General features: G+C 44.4%; 1 protein-coding gene across 1 annotated transcript in view; it reads right to left on the bottom strand.

The window, feature by feature from the left end:
• The window catches only part of PTPN14 (protein tyrosine phosphatase non-receptor type 14), a 111,803-nt gene extending 95,788 nt beyond the window's left edge, over positions 1-16,015 (bottom strand). Inside the window, exons 1-2 of the mRNA XM_084828803.1 lie at positions 15,779-16,015; positions 5,111-5,280 (exon numbers count right to left, since the gene is read on the bottom strand). Of these exons, the coding sequence (XP_084684929.1) occupies positions 5,111-5,280; positions 15,779-15,952 (344 nt within the window). The 5' untranslated portion in view covers positions 15,953-16,015. The remainder of the gene's footprint in view (positions 1-5,110; positions 5,281-15,778) is intronic.
• Between the last annotated feature and the right edge of the window lie 450 nt (positions 16,016-16,465).

Here is a 16,465-nt window from a genome sequence, read left to right as displayed (position 1 = left end):
ACAACAATCCGGTGGATCCACAGTTGGCTACAGGATCGGACTCAAAGAGTGCTTATCAATGGGACCTTCTCAAACTGGGGAGAGGTAACGAGTGGGGTACCGCAGGGCTCAGTCCTGGGCCCAGTGCTCTTCAACATTTTTATTAATGACTTGGAGGAGGAGGTGCAGGGAATGCTGATCAAATCTGCAGATGACACAAAATTGGGCGGGATAGCTAATACTTTGGAAGATAGAAACAAAATACAAAGTGATCTGGATAGACTGGAGCGCTGGGCAGAAAACAACAGAATGACATTTAATAGGGATAAATGCCAGGTTCTGCACCTAGGAAAAAGAAATCAAATGCACAGTTACAAGATGGGGGATACGTGGCTCAACCACACTACAAGCGAGAAGGATCTTGGAATTGTTGTCAATCACAAGCTGAATATGAGCCAACAATGTGATGTGGCTGCAAAAAAGGCAAATGCTATTTTGGGCTGCATTAATAGAAGCATAGCTTCCAAATCCTGGGAAGTACTAGTTCCCCTCTACTCAGCACTGGTTAGGCCTCATCTGGAGTACTGTGTCCAGTTCTGGGCGCCAGCACACTTTAAGAAGGATGCAGACAAACTGGAGAGGGTTCAGAGGAGGGCAACAAAGATGATCAGGGGACTGGAAACAAAGCCCTATGAAGAGAGACTGAAAGAACTGGGCATGTTTAGCCTTGAGAAGAGAAGACTGAGGGGAGATATGATAGCACTCTTCAAGTACTTGAAAGGTTGTCACAGAGAGGAAGGCCAGGATGTCTTCTTGATCATCCCAGAGTGCAGGACACAGAATAATGGGCTCAAGTTACAGGAAGCCAGATTCCGGCTGAACATCAGGAAAAACGTCCTGACTGTAAGAGCAATACGACAATGGAACCAATTACCTGGGGAGGTGGTGGGCTCTCCCACACTGCAGGCCTTCAAGACGAGGCTGGACAGCCATTTGTCAGGGATGCTCTGACTTGGATTCCTGCATTGAGCAGGGGGTTGGACTCGATGGCCTTGTAGGCCCCTTCCAACCCTACTATTCTATGATTCTATGACCCAGTCTAGAGAGATTTCAGGATGAGAATATTAGTCATCCTGACATCTTCTCTGCTCCAAATGATCATATGAGCAAGAGGTTTTTGATTTTTACAAGGCAAGCTCTTAAAGAATTCTTAGAATGCTTAGTCATTATTATTTTTTGGCTTGTTATCTCTAACACTATTGGTAAATTTTGTCTAGATCCTATGTTCTCAAACCGTATCTCATTATCTTGCCAATATTGTTTGATTTTTATTTATTGTTTATAAAGACCTTCTCAAGTTTTTTCATTCATATTTTCTGTCAGTACAATTACCTATCAGAACCCCTGAACAGGTGTATGTTCTTCATGGGTAATTTTCATACATCCTGGCTAACACACGTTAACTTACGGTTTGCTTAGCAGCTGGGATGTGAGAACTTATCTGTAAGAAGCAAAACAGGGCCTGATGATTTTAGCTCACGGGCAAGTTCATTCAGGAGAAGGTGGTATCTATTTAGAATTTTATAGGTCAAAACCAGCATGCTGAATGATGCTCAGAACCAAACTGAAAGATTTCTGTGCATTGCTTTCTCTTTCTTCCCTGGCTTTAAAGAGCACCAGCACAAAGAACTGTCCTTCTTTCTTACTCTAAAGTAAGTACAGGGGCCCCAATCTCATTCAGGGCCCTAGCATGGGTGGTAAGGGGCCTTTATTATTTATTCATAATAAATAATAAAGTCATTGGCCACCTTTCAGGGCAGAAGTCCTCCCATGGCAGCGTGCAGTAACAAAACACATAATAAAAACCGGTAACGATCTTAAAAAGCAATAAAAAGAGCAGTAAAAACAGCAATAAAAACAGCAACAACAATGAACATATCAAGGGAAGGCCAAAATTTTCAGAATGTTTTCAGAGCCTTCTTAAAAGACTGTGATGATGGGGCCTGGTGGACCCCCGATGGCCACTTATTTCCAGAGTGTGGGGCCACTGGAGAAAAGGCCTCCTCTCGTGTGGCCACCCAGCTAACTGCTCTCACAGGTGGGCAAATGAGAAGGGAAACTCTTGCTGATCTTAAAGTGAGGGCAGGCTGATATGGCTGAAAGTGGTCCTTCCTGTCATTGGGTCCAAAACCGTTTAAGGCTTTAAAGGTCAAAACATGCACTTTAAATTGAGATCAGAAACACACTGGTAACCAGTGCAGCTTGTCCCCCTGTTTTTACTGTCCCCACTGTGATCCCAATCAGGAGTGCCCACCTGCCCACCACACCTGTAACTTTCATTACGCAAAAGTGATCTATTTGTTTTAATGGACTTACTAGGAGCAGAAATAATGGGGTGGTTTGTGTTTACTCAATTATTACTACATAGCAAGAAAAAGGCATTTTTCTCCGACACCTGATTTACTGCTTATAAATCTTACTTATAAGCTGTCCCACTTATAAGAAACCTCCAACATTCTTTAGAATCTGCCTGCAGCTTATACTTTGGACACTCATAATTAAATGAAGCCAGAATCTTTGCAGTAACCTTAAGGAATGCAAAAAGATGTGAAAGCTACTTTATGGCCCAATCATATGGGCTGGCATACAAGGATAAGAGGACAGTTGGATCACCATTATGTCTAGCATCGTGCCAACATCACAAGGCATCCCAATGCAACAACATTAGTAACCCTACTGAGATTAAAAATTTTACTGTTACCAAGGACGACAGAGACACGGCAAACAGAGCTATTAGGCCTGGGGTGAGCAAATTGCATCGGTTGCTGAGGAATCCTTTGGAGGCCGAATTGGGAGACACACACACATTCTTCCTCCACCCCACAGACATAGACACATTTCCTTCTTCCTCAAACACAGACACCCTCACACACACAAAGAAATCCTCACCCCATCGCGCATGAAGAGACATCCTTTCTTGCTCCACTCACACTCAGACACACATAATCCCCCCTCATACACAAACACACTCACAACTTCCAGTCCCCCCCCCCCCACACACACACACAGGGGCCTCCCTTCCTTCTACCTATGATGCCTGTGAAAACCATACACACATACACACACCAGATTAAGAAACTTAGCAAAAAGGTGCAGGGGAATATGGGCCTCCTGGTGCAGGATGGCACTATAGCAGCCGTGTTCTCTACGCACTGCCCGCTCAGTGCGGCTGCTCGTGTGTCATCTAGCAGAACCTCCAGCAGCCGTGCACAGAGAGCCAGACAATGAGAGTGTGGCTGCTACAGCAACATCCTCTCCAATATGATGCTGCAGAAGCCGAGTGGGGGGTATTTTTGCAGCGCCTGCAAATCAGCCATTGCAGCACTGGGGAAGTGGGGGGATGTTGCGGGGCAGCTAGGGCACTCAGCAGGCCACAGGAGAGACCCCAAGGGCCACATGCGGCCCATGGACTGGAGATCGTTCACAGGTACATTAGGCAAAGAGCCATGTGGTGGAGGCATGGCTAGAGATTATTCAAATGCTAGTGCAAAGGTCTTTGAGACTGAATGGGGATGCTTACATTGGCAATACTCTATGGACCTGAATGGTTGGCCTTGTCCCACGGTGCCCTGCAGACAATGCCTTTAGAGCTATTGAGAGCCTAAACCACTCTCTGCACCACTACAGTTATGCAGAGCTCTATCTATCTATCTATCTATCTATCTATCTATCTATCTATCAATCACTTTTCTATACTGCTCAAAAGCTGAAGCTCTCTGGGTCATTCACAGCAATTAGCTTTAGGTTCAGGGGGATCCAAAATAGCATGTGAAGAACAAAACCAGTCATTGGAAAAACAAGTTATGTTTTAAATAAAAGCACAAATAAATATATGTGGTGCACTTGCGTAGGGGCCGCCCTCGTCTTTTGAGCAGGAGGATGTTGTGCACTCACAGTAGAGCGTTCATGTGGGTACAATGCAACACTTCCCTTCTCAGAAGAGAACAAGTAACCTTTGCGTATAAAGGCCTCTGGCTCATGTTCATAATTTTAAGTACAACCTTTGTTGGTTTTTGTGTGATACTAGTGGAACAACATAGAGTAAGGGTGCAATCATATACATGTTTAGACAGAAAAAAAGGCCTAAAACTCCCCGCCTGCCCCAACTAGCCATGCTGGGTGGGGCATGCTGGGAGTTGTAGGCCTTTTATTCTATCTAAACATGCAGAGGATTGTGCCTTAATCCCATTCAATGGTTATCAGCTCGGGGTTGTTGGGTTTTTTTACATATTTTAGGTAGAGGTATTAAGAAGAACAAGAAACACAATACACAGGTCAAGAGAACCTACTACATGATATTCTGGTATAAACATAACATTATCAATTTAAACTCTACCATAAGACAATGGGCCCATACATAGTTGGCTTCCTGAAAGCCAGAATTTGCAAATCTGAATGTAAAGTGGGTTTGCAAACTCTGGTTAAGGTTTGCAAACTCTGGTCACATATTTGCCACATAGTTAGACGTGGCAAATGCGGAACCATGGTTAAAAGTTCACAAGGAAGGGAAAGGGAGAATTCACATCGGAGAGGAAGCACAAGTTCCTGGGACTAGCTCCCAGTTTGTAAACCATGGCTTGCAGGAAGCCCGTTCAGGTGTCTGCTTGAAGAAGTGAGGGCTTAAAGTGTGAACTGGGATGGGGGTCATCCATGCTAGCCCCACCCTCTGTCTCTCTGGCTGGGCCACCCCTGCCCTCTCAGCTCAGGCCTTGCCATGTTGAACCGGCAAAGTCTCAAAGGGAGTTCTACTCGTGTTCACTTGAACACGAATAGAACTCTCAGCACAATCGGGAACCCTGATAAAGTAGGGTCCACAATCAGGCTGAGAGTTCTGCTCGTTTTCAAGTGACCGCAAGTAGAACTCCCTTTGTGACCTTGACGGTTCAACACGGCAAGGTCTGAACTGAGGGGGGTGGGGCAGTGCTCCCGGGGACATAGGCATGCCTCCATCCCAGTACACACCTTAAGCCATCATGCATTCATTGAAATGCTTGAATAGGGCTTGTGTCACATCTGCAACAAGAAATGTTTCTGAGTGACAAAAGGTGTGAAGAAACAAAGGTTTGGCTACCTTGTGACTTCTTGCTGTAGTCGGGCGACACTGGGCACGTAGAACATGACCCCAAAGAAAAGCAGAGGCTCGCTGGCAAACTTGTCCAGCTGCTTTTTCAGAGGTTTCTCCAGTTCCACCCATCGCACTTGCTGGCTCTTGCTGTGAAACCATAGGCCAAAATAGTGTGTCTACAGAAAAAGAAGAATTTAGAAAGGAAAATTTATTCTCTGGGCAAGTTTACAAGGAGCAAAATTTTTCTCTCTATCCCTCTCCCCTAATCCATGTACATTACCATTTAAGTCACTAATAACGATGTACGTATTTCATTTTTACATCCCATAGTAAAGTATTTCAGCTCTTACTATCCAAGTTCAGAGAAGAATTCCCATGACCTGTTTGCGATAACTTAGTGGAGGACTTTCCCCCTTCATGGATCACTGCCTTGTTGTGGCGAAGGGGCTTGTGTAACTCAGTGAAGCCATAAGCTATGCCGTGCAGGGCCACCCAAGATGGACAGGTCATGGCGGAGAGTTCTGACAAAATGTGGTCCACTGGAGAAGGAAATGGCAACTCACTCCAATATTCTTGCCAAGAAAACCCCATGGAACGTATCACAAGGCTAAAAGAGATGTCGCCAGAAGATGAACCCCTCAGGTCGGAAGGTGTCCAATATACTACTGGGGAAGAGCAGAGGGAATTTCCAAGTAGCGCCAGAAAGACTGAAGCGGCTAGGCCAAAGCTGAAAGGACACTCAGCTGTGGATGTGTCTGGTGGTGAAAAGAAAATATTGCTGTAAAGAACAATATTGTTTAGAAAACTGGAATGTAAGATCAATGAATCAAGGTAAGTTGGAGGTGGTCAAACATGAGATGGCAAGATTGAACATCGACACCTTGGGAATCAGCGAACTAAAATGGACAAGCATGGGCAAATTTAATTCAGGTGACCATCATATCTACTACTGTGGGCAAGAATCCCTTAGAAGAAATGGAGTAGCACTCATAGTCAACAAAAGGGTGGGAAAAGCAGTACTGGGGTACAATCTCAAAAATCATAGAATGATCTCAGTACGAATCCAAGGCAAACCATTCAACATCACAGTAATTCAAGTCTATGCCCCAACCACTGAGGCCGAAGAAGCTGAGGTTGATCGGTTCTATGAAGACCTACAACACCTTCTAGAACTAACACCCAAAAAAGACGTCCCCTTCATCATAGGAGATTGGAATGCTAAAGTAGGAAGTCAAGAAATCACCGGGATAACAGGCAAGCATGGCCTTGGTGTACAAAATGAAGCAGGACAAAGGCTAACAGAGTTTTGCCAAGAGAACATGCTGATCATAGCAAACACTCTTTTCCAAAAGCACAAGAGGCAACTCTACACATGGACATCACCAGATGGTCAATATCGAAATCAGATTGATTATGTCCTTTGCAGCCAAAGATGGAGAAGCTCTATATAGTTAGTAAAAACAAGACCTGGAGTTGACTGTGGCTCAGATCATGAGCTTCTTGTTGCAAAATTTCAGCTTAAATTGAAGAACATAGGTAAAACCACTAAACCATTCAGGTATGACCTAAATCATATCCCTTATGAATATACAGTGGAGGTGAGGAATAGATCTAAGGGATTAGACGTGATAGACAGAGTGTCTCAGGAACTATGGACGGAGGTCCGTAACATTGTTCAGAAGGCAGCAACGAAATCCATCCCAAAGAAAAAGAAATGCAAGAAAGCAAAGGGGCTGTCTGAGGAGGCTTTACAAGTAGCTGAGGAAAGAAGGGAAGCGAAAAGCAAAGGAGAAAGGGGAAGATATACCCAACTGAATGCAGAGTTCCAGAGAATAGCAAGGAGAGACAAGAAGGCCTTCTTAAATGAACACTGCAAAGAAATCGAGGAAAACAATAGAATGGGAAAGACTAGACATCTTTTCAAGAAAATCGGAGATATCAAGGGAACATTTTGTGCAATGACGGGCATGATAAAGGACAAAGAAGGCAGGGACCTAACAGAAGCTGATGAGATGAAGAAGAGGTGCCAAGAATACACAGAAGAACTATACAGGAAAGATCTGAATGTCCCTGATAGCCATGATAGTGCAGTCAATGAACTTGAGCCGGACATCCAGAGAGTGAAGTCAAGTGGGCCTTACGATGCATTAGTAACAACAAAGCTAGCAGAGATGACAGTATTCCAGCTGAGCTATTTAAGATCCTAAAAGATGATGCTGTTAAAGTGCTGCACTCAATATGCCAACAAATTTGGAACACTCAACAGTGGACACAAGACTGGAAAAGGTCAGTTTACATTCCAATTCCAAAGAAGGGCAATGACAAAGAGTGTTCAAACTACCGTACAATTGCGCTCATTTCACATGCCAGCAAGGTTATGCTCAAAATCCTACAAGCTAGGCTTCAGCAGTATGTGAACCGAGAACTACCCGAAGTACAAGCTGGGTTCCGAAGAGGCAGAGGAACTAGAGATCAAATCACCAACATTCGCTGGATCATGGAGAAAGCAAGAGAATTGACTACGCTAAAGCCATTGATTGTGTAGATCACAACAAACTGTGGCAAATTCTTAAAGAGATGGGAGTACCAGACCACCTTACCTGTCTCCTGAGAAACCTGTACGAGGGTCAAGAAGCAACAGTAAGAACCAGACATGGAACAACCGATTGGCTCAAAATTGGGAAAGGAGTACGACAAGGCTGCATATTGTTGCCCTGCTTATTTAACTTATATGCAGAGTACATCATGAGAAACGCCGGGTTGGATGAATCACAGGTCGGAAATAAGATTGCCGGGGGAATTATTAACAACCTCAGATACGCAGACGATACCACCCTCATGGCAGAAAGCGAAGAGGATCTCAAGAGCCTCTTGTTGAGGGTGAAAGTGGAGAGTGCAAAAGCTGGTTTGAAACTCAACATTAAAAAAACAAAGATCATGGCATCTGGCCCCATCACTTCTTGGCATATAGAAGGGGTAGAAATGGAAGCAATGACAGATTGTATTTTTTTGGGCTCCGAGATCACCACAGACAGTGACTGTAGCCATGAAATTAAAAGATGCTTGCTCCTTGGGAGGAAAGCTATGGCAAACCTAGACAGCATAGGAAGAAGCAGAGGCATCACCTTGCCGACAAAGGTCTGCATAATCAAAGCTATGGTTTTCCCAGTAGTAACGTATGGCTGTGAGAGCTGGACTATATGGAAGGCTGAGCGCCGAAGAATTGATGCTTTCAAACTGTGGTGCTGGAGAAGACTCTTACGAGTCTCCTGGACTGCAAGGAGGTCCAATCAGTCAATCCTAAAGGAAATCAACCCTGACTGCTCATTGGAAGGACAGATACTGAAGCTGAAGCTCAAACATTTTGGCCACCTAATGCAAAGAGAAAACTCCCTGGAAAAGACCCTGATGCTGGGAAGGACTGAAGGCAAAAGGAGAAGGGGACGGCAAAGGATGAGATGTCTAGATAGCATCACCGATGCAATGGATATGAACTTGAGCACACTCCGGGAGAGAGCGGAGGACAGGAAGGCCTGGCGTGCTATGGTCACGAAGAGTCGGACATGACTTAACGACTGAACAAGAAGTGGAGGACTTTCACATTACATCTGGTCTTGTAAACTGATTCAATACATTTTGGGATTCTGGCATCAATATATACCTTGCACAGACGATTTATGACCACACACAGTAGAGGAAGCAGCTGGGTTTGTACTAATCCAGAAGCCAGTACAAGCATAACCCTCGCCCCGCCTTTCATCAAGGCTAAGAGATCAGGAACATGGTGCATGATAGTACACCCCCTTCTCCCAGCTTCACTCTCATGAGCACGTTTCCTCACCCTCACCTCCCAGGGGCCTCCCCCACGTATATTCTTAAATGGTTTGGCGTTATATTTGGTTAGGGGAGGGACTACAGCTTGGAGAAAGTCTGAGGTTCAATCCCTGGACATCTCCAGTTAAAATGATCATGTGGGAGGTAATTAGAGAGACGTCTACTTGAGATCTTGGGAAGAAACAGCCAGTCAAAGTAGAAAATACTGGGCCCGATGGACAAACAGAAGGCTCCTACCGCGAACAATCAAAAGGTACAGCTATTCCATCTTTTCTTCCTCGGTGGATGTTTTTTTCTGAAAAGAAAATAGACACTGGGCAGAATCCAGTGGAGTGCTTCCGCCCCTGCAGATTCTCTTCCACTCTGCCAATACCATTGTGTAAACAGTCCCCACCTCTTGCACAATGGCAATTTAGCACTTCTAGGGAAATCCGAAAGGAGCGCTTTCTGGAAGGAGGCAGGTCGGCGGAGCTCGCGTAAGGGCATTCCGCCAACCCGCCTCCTTTTAAAAACAAGCGTTTCCGCTCATTTTGGGGCTTCCCCTAGGAAGCGCTAAGTCTCCCTTGTGTAAGTGGTGGGTCCCGCTTACACAAAGGAATTGGAAGGGCACACTGCTTGCATTAGGAAATCAGCGGGGCAGAAATAAATTGGCGGGGGCGGAAGCACCCCGCTGAATTCTGCCCATAGAGTGAAAACACGGGAGGACTACAAATGGAAGACTTTGTCTGGACTAGGGATGTACGAGAATTTTGCTTCCACTCGCAAAACATTCTAACAAGCCCGGTTCACAACCCTAAACATGAACGTGTGCGCATTTTCTTAGAAAATGTCCACACATTTCCAAACTTGCAAGCCTGTTTGAAAAATCTGCATTTTAAAAAAGTGTTCATTTTCACACTTTATTGAATAGGGGAAAGGGTGCATTTTGGGTGCGCACTCTTAAAAAAGCAATTTTTTTCCGATCAAAAAAAAAAAATAGCAGCACACTCACATTCAAGAATGCGAACAAGGTGAATCAAGCTTTGAGAAAGAATTCGGAGAACTTTGACCAGTTCGAACACTGCATGTTCACCCATCCCTAGTCTGGACTACCTGCAAAACTTCATGAAACTGACAGTGCGATTGTGTCGTTAAAGCCACATAGGGAAGCACCCATAGTCTGACGTGGTATAAGGCAGGTTCCTAATACTAGTCCATTAATTATGGTTAACGTTACGCAGAGTCAGGTCATGAACCAAGATTTGAGGTCGGTTCTAGTTCCTGGATTTGGGACAAAATCTCCACTCAGTGACTGTGGTTCTTCTTTACTGTCAGAACAAGCATCCATCTGTCTGATTTCAGCGTGTATTAAACTGCAGATAGGATCAGCAGCTGGTTGATCCCGCCTAGAATACTCCAAGTTCCAAGGCAGCAAGAAACGAACCTTGCTGCAACACATAGGGGCAGAAGGTGGGTGAAGGTATTCCTCCCTTCTTGCCTTTTTTAATGCATGATCTCCGACTTTCTATCTGGTAATTGCATGCTTGCTTCCAGTATTCCTTTGCCACCTACCCTTCAGGGCAAGCCCTCCCAAGGCAGCTCACATACATGATGAAAAGCGCAAGGCACAACTAAAATGCTATCTTTACAATGACAAAACTAAAGCAGCAATCCAAAACACTCTATAGGCCAGCATAACAAATCAGATGAAACCAACTATTTAAAACAGAAAGAGTAACCGTTTGAAAACCATTTAAAAACCATTTAAAAACCAGCCCAGCATCTTAACTAAAAGAAGATCAAATCAAGGAAAGTTGTCATGACCCATTTAGAAGTTGGCAAAGGAGGACCTAGATATATATCCCTTGGGAGGGAGTTTCACAAACACAACCAAAAAGGCCCTGTTCCTCATGCCTGCCAATCAAATTGATCTTGACAGCGGACTTGCAAACATACTTCTAAGACAGAAGTATAGAGAACAATGCAAGTGGGGAAAAGTCTGTGGAGCAGAGCTACTAATTTCACCACCTATGAAATCAGGTATGTTTTGAATATTCTTGGACAACTCTTAATTTAAAACCTACTGGAGTGAGGTGCATTTCATCCTCAGCACAAATTGCAAAGATCTCAGTGAAAAGATGGTCTTGAAATTATTTGTGTGGAGTGGGCAAGACATGCATAGCAACAAACATTATTATATACATCAGCTAGAATCCACGTTTCCAATATCAGCTGTGCTAAAATGATTCCAATTAGCCAACATGATGTGTAGTTTAAATTTACATCATCTGGAGGCAGACTAGAACAGTACAGTAATTAAAAACAAATCTTAACAGAAGAAGCTTTTGGTGGTTTTTTAGAAAGATGTATTACAGTGGGGAAAAGATACATAATTCCTCAGAAGAGATTCCAGAAACAAACTAAGGGAAGCAAAAACAACACAAAAAAGTATTATCTGAAGCTCGTCCAACATTCCAAGAAAAAATGACTGAGCACAAATTTCTTTTCTTGGGGCCTGGCAAGCAGGAGTGGTTGCACAGAGACATTTTTGTGATGACTGTACCAGAGCTAGTGGCGGGGGAATCAGCCTTCATGGAATGCAGGAGAAAGCAGGGTTATTTATCCTGAATTAAAGCATACTGCTTAACTGACTAACTGAACTGTCAGGTTACAAATGCAAGCAAATAGTGGTCTGTGCTGAAAATGGCTATCAGCTACATGACAGCTACTTCAATAAAATATTTCAGTAAAGTTCATTGTTTCTAAAATATACCATATATATCACCTGTTTTATTTATTTTTCTTCAACAGAAAAACAAACGAACAATGTCTTGGTCAACATCCAAGAAGTGCAGGCTCTGCTGGATCATGACTTCATCTTTGCTGAAATCAGAACCTCTCCCCTTCCAAAAGCGGTATAGGGAGCAAATAACAGTCCATCTGCAGTGCCTGCAAAGACTTAAGAGCCAAGAAAGCAAGAAACAGAAAAGCTCAACTGTCTTCTTTGTCCAATAATTTCAGAAATCCTGGACATTAACAGCATTTTGGCTGTTACTAAGTCCCTGTCACTGTCCTAACGTGTTACTGGAGCCCCTCTTCTTCCCGTTTTAGGATCCCCCTAAAAGGGGGGGGGGAATACCCTTACACCAGCAGCAAGAACAGGCAGAGGGTGGTGCCATTCTGTATGTCCATCAAAGAGGGCACAGAGGGAAAACAAACTAGAAACGTCAAAAGGGGCAGAATAAAGAAAAGAGACACTTTCAAGAAGGACTGGCAAAAATATAGAGACTTATGAAAAAAAGAGTCAATGGAACAACCTTGGTGGAAGCCTATAAAAATCTATGGGACTCATGAATAGAAGAAGACAATAAAGGAATGAAACAGGATGAATTAATATATTGTCCTGGAACTGGGTTGGACTCGATGGTCTTGTAGGCCCCTTCCAACCCTACTATTCTATGATTCTATAAAATAGAAAATAACGGGAGAAGAAGAATCCTGAAACTGTTTGAGCTGGGAGAGGGATTGGGGAGGGATTTTGAATTAATATTAATATGGGTTTTTTTTGTAATTTCTTTTGGAAAAAATAAAAAAAATATATATAAAGGGGGGGGGGAGACTCCTCTAGAGAACTGCTGTGGGTGACAATACAAGGCCACAAAAGTATTTGGAGGGGTTCAGGCAATCAGCCATGGTCTTTATTCTTTCTCATCATGTGAACTACAGCAAGCCAGAAGGAATTGACTTGGTGGGTCTGGGAGGCGATTAATGTCTCTTTGCAAGAGGAAGTGCTTCCCCATGCCTTGAAGGAGGTAATGGTATAACCACTCTGTGGGAAACCCTCTTTGAACCTAGGAGACTGCAATAACATCACCCAGTTACAAATACCCCCCTTTAGGGAGAAGTATCAGAGTGGGTAGTGGGGGTCCAACTACAGGCACCTCTGGATGAAACAGGTTATCTGGACCCATTTCAATCTGGGTTCAGGTCTGGTTTTGGTACTGAAACAGCCTTTGTCAGGAGAGAGGTAGGAGAAATGTGGCCTCATCTTTCAGCAGCGTATGATACCATCAACTATGGTTATCTTGCTGGACCAACTCTATGGGATGGGTGTAAAGCAGACAGAGGAATGGTGGTGCCTGCACCAGGGGCTTTCTGCTTGACCCCATGGCGTGGATGTTATGGCATACACAGCGGTCCATCATATCCCCCCATGCTTTTGAACCTCTGTATGAAGCTGATGGGGAAGGTCATCTAGGGAATTTGAGTGAGGTGTCAGCAGGATGCTGAGCATGCTCAGCCCTATTTTGCTTTGTCATCTAGTCAGGCGAGGCTGTGCAGGTCCTGAACCTCTGCCTCAATTTGGTAATGGTCTGGATTAGGGACAATACATTGAAGTTGAATCCTGACAAGATAGAGACATTGTGGGCAGATGGAATCGGTGTTCAACCTGTTCTGGATGGGGTTCCACTCCCCCTGAAAGAGCAGGTCTGCACTTTGGGGGGTTCCACTCCCCCTGAAAAAGCAGGTTTGCACCCTTGGGGATGCTCCTCAATTCAGCCTTGTCGAGGCCCAGGTGGCCTTGGTGGCACAGAATGCCTTTTACCAGCTTTGGCTGGTTCACCAGGTACAAATGTTCCTGAACTAGCATAGTCTGGCCACAATGATTCATTTTCTGGTAACCACCTATTTGTATTGCTGTATTGCATCATACATGGGGATGCCCTTGAAGATGAGATGGAAGCTACAACTAGTGCAGAAGATAGCTGCCACGATTTTAAGTGGTAAACCAAGTTTGTTCATACTACACAAGTCTTAAAGGAATTGCACTGACGGCCTATTTACTTCTGGGACCAGTTCAAGGTGCTGTTGTTACAAGTCTTAAAAGGCTTGGGACCCAGATACATGAAGGAGCGCCTCTTCCTGTATCAGCCTGCCCGTGTTTTGAGCTCTTCTGCTGAAGCTCTTGTCTAGGTGCCTTCCTCATCAAAAGTGTGCACTGTAATAATAAAGGAGCAAGCTTTTTCAAGTGGCCGTTTCCCCAGGTTTTGAATGCTCTCCCCAAAGAGATGCTTTTGATGCCTACATTAGAATTTTTTTCACAGTGCCAGGTTAAGACATTTTCATTTGCCCGGGCACATTAATTTCAGAAACGCCTTAGCCTGCTGTATGTTTTGCGTGGCTCTTGTTTTATTGTCAATGTTATGGTTTTACACTATGATCTAAATAATTCATTATTCATATTTGCTTCTTACTGTCCTGGAACCTATTGGATAAAGAGGTGGTATACAAATGTTTTAAGTATAATAAATAAAATATAAACAAACAGAGAAGAGAATCTCTGGCCTACAAATTAAGATCCAGTCCAGATGGAAAAACTGGCACCATCTCATCCTTGTTGAGTTTCTGTACAGCTGGTATCCCTATAAATGCCAAGGAACACCCACCCACTCTACAAATAAAAAACAAACCATTGAAAACGGCATCTCCTGGAGATAATCTCAATGCCATGAATGGTGTGCAGCAAAGAGGCAAGTCTGCAGGGATTGGCATGAAAGGCTTTTGCTTCCCCAGCTTCACCTTGCTTGTTGGTTAGTGACTGAACAGTCTGCTTGGATCACTAGAGGAAGTAGACACAGCAGTGTAGCCCATTCAGCTCCTCAGAGAGGACTAGAGTGCCTTCATTTTAACTTGAGCACTCGGAGCCGGTCTTCAGCCTTAATCTAAAATACCAGCATATTTTAGCTTAAAGCTCTTACTGCTAACAACTAAGCTTTAGAGCGGCATTTCAGTCCTTTGGAATGGGGGGGGGGGGAATGGTGAAATCACCTAGTGACCGGAGGTTGGGAGGAAGGGGTGGGACCAGAGGAAGAGGATATGGCCAGCTGAGGAACCCTAGAGTATCAGACTGGGACCTCCAGAGGGCCAGATCTGTGCCCTGGGAGTGATGTTCTACACCCCTGATCTAGAGCAATCCTATGTAACTTGTCCAGCAGTAAGCCCTGTTGAACTCAGTGGTACTTACTATTAAATTATGCATGCATTTATTTATTATTACATTTTTATTCCGCCTTTTTTCCTCTTGCACGGAATCCAAGGCGGCTTGCATGGTCCTCCTCCTCCTCTCCATTTTTATCCTCACAACAACCCTGTGAGGTAGGTTACAATGAGAGTCAGTGACTGGCCCAAAGTCACCCAGTGAGCTTCCATGGCCAAGTGGCACTTGAACCTAGGTCTCCCAAGTGCCAGCCCAACATTCTGACCACTACACCACAGACTCACTGGCTTATTATGTGACTTCTAACATAGTCATGTTTTACGTCCCACTAAAACTCCAACAAACTTCAGTGGAAGCTGGTTGAACTCCTGGATTATGCTGAGCAATGTGTTTTATAGGATCTGCCCTCACGCTCCAGAATCTGTTGGGGGAAATGGACTTTAAAAGCACCTTTGAACTTTGCTTCCATGAAATACAGAAACATTCAACAGATCCAGCTGCCTCAAATTACAAAAGTGAGAGTCTTAAACAAGCTTGATGCCTTGCCTAAATGTAGAAAGATTAGCTGCCCACTCAAACAGTAAAGAAGCCTTCACTTATGGAGCAAGAGAATATAAAGTTCCCTTTCAGATCACTTAAGAGTTTGTCCCAACAGGAAATAACAGTGAATGGCAATCCAAGCTGTAGGTACTGGGCTGCCCCTGTAAGCAGGATATGTTTGCCAAAGTTCCATTCAGTGATAAGATCAGGCCAATTCCAAGAATAACATGATTCTAATAAACAGATTCCAAATTACAAACGGCTTGAGCTTAAAATATGCCAAATTGCAAGCGACAGATGGCCTTTTCCTGGGTTACCCTCACCTCTCGTAATTCTAGCCTCTGAGCCACGGCCTCCAGGCATTCTTGGCCGGTGCTCTCCACGGAGAGGGTGCACTCAATCACATTGTTGTCCAACAAGCGAATCCGGGTCATGAAACAGTTCTTGCTCCGGACATTGTAGCGCCGGGTCCGTCGCAATTTCAGCCCAAAAGGCATGGCTGCTGGGCTAAGAGACGGGTCTCCCGCCTTCTCACACTTTAGGTCTGCTCAGCCAGGGTGCTTTGAACGTTGCTCCTCGAGTCGCTGTTGTCCTCCTCCTCCAGGTTTGGGAATGGTTGCCCATGCCAAGGGCAGATCCCAAAGCAACCTCTGAAAAACATCCATGCAGAGCGTGGTTAATTTCCATGGAGATAGCCGGGGCAGAATTTTTCCCTTTGATGCAAGTAACAGCCATCGGCTCTCAAATACAGTTTAGACGCAGCTCCTCCCATCCAAACAGAATTAAACTTGCCACAAGCCAGAAATGATTATTTGCTTTGAAGAAGCACTCTTTGCATGTACGTCCCATTCCCCATGTGCAAACAAAACATTCTTTGAAAATCCGTTTGAGTTGACCGTCTGCTACTAGTGATTTGCTTCTTCACCTCGTGACTGGGGCAAGAAGGAACACAACTAAGGCAGAAGGATGGAAACTGAAAGCAAGATTAAAAAGTTTGGTGCAGACATAAT

Source organism: Heloderma suspectum, chromosome 1 (genome assembly GCF_057233095.1).
Source record: "Heloderma suspectum isolate Gila_16-S chromosome 1, 16-S_ref, whole genome shotgun sequence".
Lineage (NCBI taxonomy): Eukaryota > Metazoa > Chordata > Lepidosauria > Squamata > Helodermatidae > Heloderma > Heloderma suspectum.
This window is presented reverse-complemented; position numbering and strand designations above follow the sequence as displayed.